Source organism: Tachyglossus aculeatus, chromosome 15 (assembly GCF_015852505.1).
Source record: "Tachyglossus aculeatus isolate mTacAcu1 chromosome 15, mTacAcu1.pri, whole genome shotgun sequence".
In the NCBI taxonomy this organism is placed as follows: domain Eukaryota; kingdom Metazoa; phylum Chordata; class Mammalia; order Monotremata; family Tachyglossidae; genus Tachyglossus; species Tachyglossus aculeatus.
In genome coordinates this window covers 19086601-19094061 of record NC_052080.1, presented here as the reverse complement: position 1 = coordinate 19094061, position 7461 = coordinate 19086601, and the positions used below count along the sequence as shown (strand labels likewise).

General features: G+C 54.0%; 1 protein-coding gene across 1 annotated transcript; it reads left to right on the top strand.

The window, feature by feature from the left end:
* The first annotated feature begins 1155 nt into the window (after positions 1-1155).
* Positions 1156-7461, top strand: SOX9 (SRY-box transcription factor 9). The gene is made up of 3 exons (XM_038757232.1): positions 1156-1874; positions 3460-3713; positions 4627-7461. The coding sequence occupies exons 1-3, from the start codon at positions 1444-1446 to the stop codon at positions 5448-5450; spliced, it is 1509 nt and encodes a 502-aa protein (XP_038613160.1). The 5' UTR covers positions 1156-1443; the 3' UTR covers positions 5451-7461.

The following is a 7461-nucleotide window of genomic DNA, read 5'->3' as shown; positions in this document are numbered from 1 at the left end:
CCAGGGACAACCACACACTTTTGGATGTCCTGGGTGTTGCGAGGAGGTTGGAAAACAGAAGCAATCGGCTGCCACTAAGTTTCATTTGAAGCGAGTTTTGCATTTTCCAGCTGAAACCAACTCACACTCCAGCTGGGCCTGATACCCATTTCTCCTGGATGAGAGAATTAGGGGTCTGAGAAAAGGGGAGACCGTTTAGGGGTGAGAAGTGGCTGAAAGATTTTTTTTTTTTAACCCGGGAAGGGTCGCAGATCTCAGACCCCTGAGATCTGACCCGCAGGCCGGGGGCGGGTGGAAAGAGGAGGGAAAGGGAGAAAAAAATCCCAAGTGACTTTCGAAGTACGAGATACGTCCCAGTAGCCTCCCAGAAGAGCAGGACAGGTCCGTCGAGAACCCTCGCACCCCCTCGCACTGTAGCAGAACATCGATGAAATTAGGAGTTGATGCAGCGCTTAGAACAGTGCTTCAGCGCTCAGAACAGTGCTTTGCACATAGTAAGCGCTTAACAAATGCCATCATCGTGCAGGCCTGGACGGCGCTTGACAGGTTAATCGATTGATTTGGATGATCTCGGGGAAGCGGTGGGCTCCCTTTCGGGGGGCGGCTGTGAACCCCCCACCCCCAATCCCCGGGTGAAACAGGGGGAGCCCTAGGGGGACTCTTTCAAGGGAAGGGGTTACGCTTCATTGCTTCAAGTCCCTTCTGCAAGCATGCAAGCCAGCCCCCCAAAAAAGGGCCGTCTAGACAAACACACACACACACACACACACACACACACACACACACACACACAAAAAGAGAATCAACTGTAGATAGCCTCAAACTCTGGCCGCACAAAGAATGCGGCAAACTCACACTCCTCGACTTGTCCCGGCTCTCCGAGCCCTCCCCCCCTCCTCCCTTGGCCGCCCCCTCCCCTCCTCGTTTGAAAATCGGGGGCCGAACTGCCCTCCCCCCAAACTTTCCACCAATCGGCTGGTTGCCAGCCCCCGAGAGAGCGGCTCGCCATTGGCCCAAAGTTTCTAAGCCGCGGGGACTATTTATTAAAGCGACCCGGAGCCGGAGTTGGAGAGCCAGAGCTTGCAAGGGACTAGGTGTGCGTGGGGGTCTCGGTTCGCCATCCTCCCCCTCCCCTCATTTCTTCCCCCCCAGGGAGTTTTTTTTCCCCCTTTGGAGAGAAGGGGGGAACTAGCACCCACTTTTTCCCCTCCTCTTTCCTGCTCCGACTTTTGATTTCCTCGTCGGCTCCGGGCTGGACCTTCCCGGACCACCGCCCCCCCAAGTCACACCTCGGCAGGGGGCTCGGGTGGTCCAGGCTCCCCGCCTCCGACGGGGGGGAAATCGAGGCAGGAGGGTCCCGCCCGGCCACCCCGAGGTCCGGGCCGGTCCTTTTCTCGCTGCCCTTTTGTCGTCCCTCCCCTCTGCCCCCGCCCGGGCTCTCGCATGAATCTCCTGGACCCCTTCGTGAAGATGACCGAGGAGCAGGAGAAGGGCATGTCCGCGGCCCCCAGCCCCACCATGTCGGAGGACTCGGCCGGCTCCCCCTGCCCGTCCGGCTCGGGCTCGGACACGGAGAACACCAGGCCCCAGGACAACACCTTCTCCAAGGGCGAGCCCGACCTGAAGAAGGAGAGCGAGGAGGACAAGTTCCCCGTGTGCATCCGGGAGGCGGTCAGCCAGGTGCTCAAGGGCTACGACTGGACCCTGGTGCCCATGCCCGTCAGGGTCAACGGCTCCAGCAAGAACAAGCCGCACGTCAAGCGGCCCATGAACGCCTTCATGGTGTGGGCCCAGGCGGCGCGCAGAAAGCTGGCAGACCAGTACCCGCACCTGCATAACGCCGAGCTCAGCAAGACGCTGGGCAAGCTCTGGAGGTACGAGAGGAGACCCCCCTCCCCTGCCCCTGCCCCTCCTTTCCCTCCCCCCCTCCTGCTCCCCCATCCCTCTATCCCTCTCGGGCCGCTTTGCCCTGCAAACCTGGGCTCTCCCCCTCTCTCCTCGCGCGTGATCCTCGGGTGGGCGCAGCTAAGGGGGAGATTTGGCAGGGCTCTGAGCCAGCTCTGGAGGTAGGAGAGGAGACCCCCTCCCCCGCTTGCTCCCCCTTTTCCCCCGGAAACCTGGGCTCTCCCTCTCTCTCCTTGTGCGTGATCCTCCGGTGGGCGCAGCTAAGGGGGAGAGCTGGCAGGGCTCTGAGCCAGGTCTGGAGGAAGGAGAGGAGACCCCCTCCCGCCCGCTTGCTCCCCCTTTTCCCCCTCCCTCTCGGGGTGCTTCGGGTTTTGCCCTGCAAACCTGGGCTCTCCCCCTCTCTCCTTGTGCGTGATCCTCGGGTGGGAGCAGCTAAGGGGGCGATTTGGCAGGGCTCTGAGCCAACTCTAGAGGTAGAAGAGGAGACCCCCTCTCCTGGTCCCCCTTTTCCTCCTCCCTGTTGGGGTGCTTCGGGCTTTGCCCTGCAAATCTGGGCTCTCCCCCTCTCTCCTTGTGCGTAATCCTCGGGTGGGCGCAATTTAGGGGGCGATTTGGCAGGGCACTGAGCCATCTCTGGAAGTAGGAGAGGAGACCCTCTCCTCCTCCTGCTCCCCCTTTTCCCCCCTCCTCCTCGGGGTGCTTCGGGCTTTGTCCTGCAAACCTGAGCTCCCCGAGATCTCCTTTTCTCCCTGTGCGTAATCTCCGGGTGGGCGCAGCTAAGGGGGCAATTTGGCAGGGCTCTGAGCCAGCTCTGGAGGTAGAAGAGGAGACCCCCTCCCCCCCTGCTCCCCCTTTCTCCCCCCTCTCTCGGGGTGCCTCGGTCTTCGACCTGCAAACCTGGGCTCTCCCCCTCCCTCCTCGTCCGTAATCGCCGGGTGGACGCAGCTAAGGGGACAGTTTGGCAAAGCGCTGGAGAGAGTGTGTTTGTGTGTGTCTGTGTCTGGGTGTGTGTGTCTGTGTGTGTCCCGCTCACACACAGAGGTGGGGGTGAGGTGGGTGTCTGGGGCGACCCCCCCCCCCGCCGCTTCCAGCCCTGGGGCGACGCGTGTTCGGCACGTTCTGGGGAAACTGAGTCTCAGGGCGCAGTATCTCCCTTTGGCCCCCTGTGTGACGGATTTGCAAGAGGGCTGAAAGGAGATGGTAGGAATGGGAGGGAGGGGCGGGGGTCCCCAAAGCGGGGGAAGGGGGGGGAGAATGAAGGCCGCCTTGATTGGAGACCACTGGACCCCCAAACTTTTCTGCACTAATTGCTACTTTGCAACGGTGGAGGAGGGGGAAGGGGAGATTGGAGGTGTGAGGGGAGGAGGGGCTCAAGAGGTCTCTTGGATCCGACTGGGGAGGGAGAGAGGGGAAAAAAAAATTCAAGCCAGGCTGGGGAGGTACGGGCCAACCGTGCGATGAACCCAAGGGAGCTCCTTGGCACCCTGGAAGCGAAGCCCCAGCCAACTCGTCCTTGACCTTTGCCCCCTCCTTCCTCTGTCTCGGTTTCCCCAGGCTGCTGAACGAGAGTGAAAAGCGACCCTTCGTGGAGGAGGCGGAGAGGCTGAGAGTGCAGCACAAGAAAGACCATCCCGACTACAAGTACCAGCCCCGCAGGAGGAAATCGGTCAAAAACGGACAGGCTGAGCCAGAGGACGGCGCCGAGCAGACCCACATCTCGCCCAACGCCATCTTCAAAGCGCTCCAGGCCGACTCCCCCCACTCCTCCTCCGGCATGAGTGAGGTCCACTCCCCCGGGGAGCACTCGGGTAAGCCCCTCGTTGCCCTCCCACACGGAGCAAACATGGACAGGGCAGTCAGTCCCCTGCCTCTGGCCTTCACGCAAGCATCCCTGCTGAACCCCAACACTCAGTATTCCGGGGGTTCCAGATGCTACCCATCTATCCATCGTATTTATTGGGCACTTACTCCTTGAAGAGCATAGTACTAAGTGCTTGGAAGAGGACAACATAATTGGCAGACACACTCCCTGCCCATAACAAGCTTATACCCACCCCCACCCCCCCACTCCAGGCTGCCCATCTTCATCAGTGGAAGCCCCCCCTCCCCACCCCATCTTTAGCTAGCCCCCTGCCTCTGACCTTCACACAAGCATCCCTGCTGAACGGTGACACTGAGCATCCCTGGGATTTCAGAAGCTCCCCATCCATCCATCGTATATATTGAGCACTTACACTGGGCAGAGCATGGTACTAAATGCTTGGGAGAGGACAACGGAATTAACAGACACATCCCCTGCCCATTACGGGCTTACACCCGACCCCCAAGTCAACCACCAGAGCTGCCTGAATCCTAAAATGCATGGACTTTCTTCCCAAAATCCTATGACCTTCAGCATTTAGTGAGTGAGAGAGAGACAGAGAGAGAGAGAGTTCTCAGTTCTTTCACGTGTACCGGTATTTCTGCCAATCAGTTTGAGATGCTTCCTCTCATTTTCCTCTTTCTTCCTCTCTTGTCCAAAGCCAGACATGATCGGCTGGACGATTTAGGGGTGTGTCAGGGCCAGTTTAGGGGCAGGCATTCATTCAATTCATTCGATCATATTTATTGAGTGCTGTGTGCAGAAAGCTGTACTAAGCGCTTGGAAAGTACAATGCGGCAGCGAGCTAGCGTTCGGCCAACTGACCCTGCCTTGTCTCTGCTTGTCCCTGCCCTCTCCAGGACAGTCCCAGGGCCCACCCACTCCCCCGACCACCCCCAAAACCGACGTCCAGCCGGGCAAGGCCGACCTGAAGCGAGAAGGGCGCCCCCTTCAGGAGGGGGGCAGGCAGCCCCCCATCGACTTCCGAGACGTGGATATCGGGGAGCTGAGCAGCGACGTCATCTCCAACATCGAGACCTTCGACGTCAACGAGTTCGACCAGTACCTCCCCCCGAACGGTCATCCCGGGGTCCCCGCCGCCCACGGCCAACCGGGCCAGGTGACCTACACGGGCGGCTACGGCATCGGCGGCTCGGCCCCTCCGGCCAGTTCGGGCCACGTGTGGTTGTCCAAGCAGCAGCCGCAGCCGCAACCGCAGCCGCAACCGCAGCAGTCCCCGCAACAGCAGCAGCAGCAACAACAGCAGCCGCCGTCTCAGCAGGCCCAGCACCCTACACTGACCACGCTGAGCAGCGAGCAGGGACAAGCTCAACAGCGAACACACATCAAGACGGAACAACTGAGCCCCAGTCACTACAGCGAGCAGCAACAGCACTCTCCCCAGCAGATCAACTACAGTCCCTTCAACCTTCCCCACTACAGTCCCTCGTATCCCACCATCACCCGCTCCCAATACGACTACACAGACCACCAGAGCTCCAACTCGTACTACAGTCACGCGGCGGGACAGGGTTCCGGGCTCTATTCCACATTCACCTACATGAACACCTCTCAGCGGCCCATGTACACCCCCATTGCGGACACAGCCGGTGTCCCCTCCATCCCCCAAGCCTCCAGTCCTCACTGGGATCAGCCCGTGTACACGCAGCTCACCAGGCCCTAAGCCCGGGGGCGGGAAACACAAAACAGAACAAAAATCACCAGGCGGAACAGGCGAACGTATTCCGGGACACTGATTTTCTTTCTAAAAGACACTGAAGTGAAAGGCGACGAGAGAACCCGACAGAAGGAAGTAGAAAACCAAGACGCTTCTCTACTGCACTACCGCCATCTTCAGACTAGTGACCCAGACTTCTCAGCTGAGGACCAACAAGACTCCTCGCATCGGACATTCCGGAACGGGACTTAAAAAATCTCGCCGAGGCAAGCACGGACGTTGGAGGGAATCGCGAGCCAACCAGTTCAGCCTTGGCCTGCGTTCGGACTTCCTTTTTTTTTTTGTTTGTTTTTTAGCTGTAATGAAAGAAAAAAAGTCCTCTGTGAGGAGTATTCTCTATTTTAAATATTTTTAGTATGTACTGTGTATGATTCGTTACCGTTTTGAGGGGATTTATACATATTTTTTAGAGAATTTTTTTGAAAAAATGCTCTTATTTTTCCAGCAGCTAAATTCCTCTTAGTGAAGCAGAACTCCCTAGCTTTTCTCACAGCCAGAGGTATTTTTGTATAGATAAGTGTCTTTTCTTAATTCTCTTGTGTGCATTTGTGTGCATTAACTCCAACAAAATCCCTCTTAAGCAATCAGTGTTGGGTTTAGCTTTGCAATTCTGCAATTGATGGGATTCAAGGTGAGGTTGCCTCGAAAGCAAAAAGCAAAAAAAGAGAAAAGAAAAAAAGCCTTATTTTTCTAACATGGAATTAAATACCAGAGCCAGGAGGATCCTGGGGTAAGTTGATCAAATATCTCTATTTTTTTAAAAGAAAAACACCTCGAGCCTTAAAGCAGTGCTGCTGAAAAATCATGGAATCGGTCTGTGGGTCGGGTCAAGAAGTTTTCTGCCACTATTGCCTTGGTTGATCCAAAAGCGGGGAAGAGCTTATGCAGTTCCAGAACCCGGGGATGAGTTGAAACTTCCACCATCCACAGGAAACCAGAATGCTAATTGACAGAACTACTCAGCTCCCCATTCCAAGGCCACATGCAAGGCAGATGCTTAGAGGCATCTCAAACTATTTTCTTCTAAATCCCCAAGCGCAAACACTCAATACACCTTTGAGACATCCAACATGCTGAAGTTATTTATTTTGTAAGAAAAGAGGATTTAATCAGATTTTCCTTTTAGAAAAAAAAAAAAAAGGATCTCCCTCCTATTTAGGTTCTTTAAAATTAGTAGTTGTTCCTCCAAGGGGATGGTTGCCTGTTATTAAATTATGGTCTGAACTGTAACCAGTTTTTTTTTTTATTTATCTCTTTATTCTTTTTTTATTATTAAAAACAAGTTTCTTTGGAATCTGTGTCTAGGTTTGTACAAATGTGTCCTATTCCTTTTTTTTTTGGATGTTTAAAATAAACTGGAAAAGTTTTTCTTTTTGTATAAACGAGAGTTTGCAAATGTAGTGTGTCACTGAGTCATTTGCATTGTGTTTTTGGTCACAGCTCTTTGGACGCCCAATTAGGTATGCCTGCGTGAGTGGGGGTGTGTGCTTGTTTATGTGGGAGTGTGTATGTGACACAAAATAAAACTGTGTGTCAGCTTAATATCCCCCTATGTCTTTTTCTTTTTTTTTTGGAGGGGGTGAGGGAATTGACAGACTGACAAACTTACTTTAATATTGCTGTGGCTCAACAGTTGAGGTTGCTTTTTAAAAAAGACAGCAAACTTTTTTTATTTAAAAAAATGATATATTAACAGTTTTAGGATTCAGTAGAACAAAATCTTAAAGCACTCTTATAATATGGCATCTTTCCATTTCTGTATAAAAGCAGATCTTTTTAAAGTATTTCTGTAACTTAAAGACCTGACATTTAAATCATATTTTGACTTTAGGTAAGTTTGGTTTGTGTTTTTTGTTTTTTTTTTTTCCTTTTTTTTCCAAACCCCTTGTTCTCTTTGTGAAACTTACCTTTTTTTGTATATTATTGTTTGCAATAAATATACATTGTATTAAAAGTA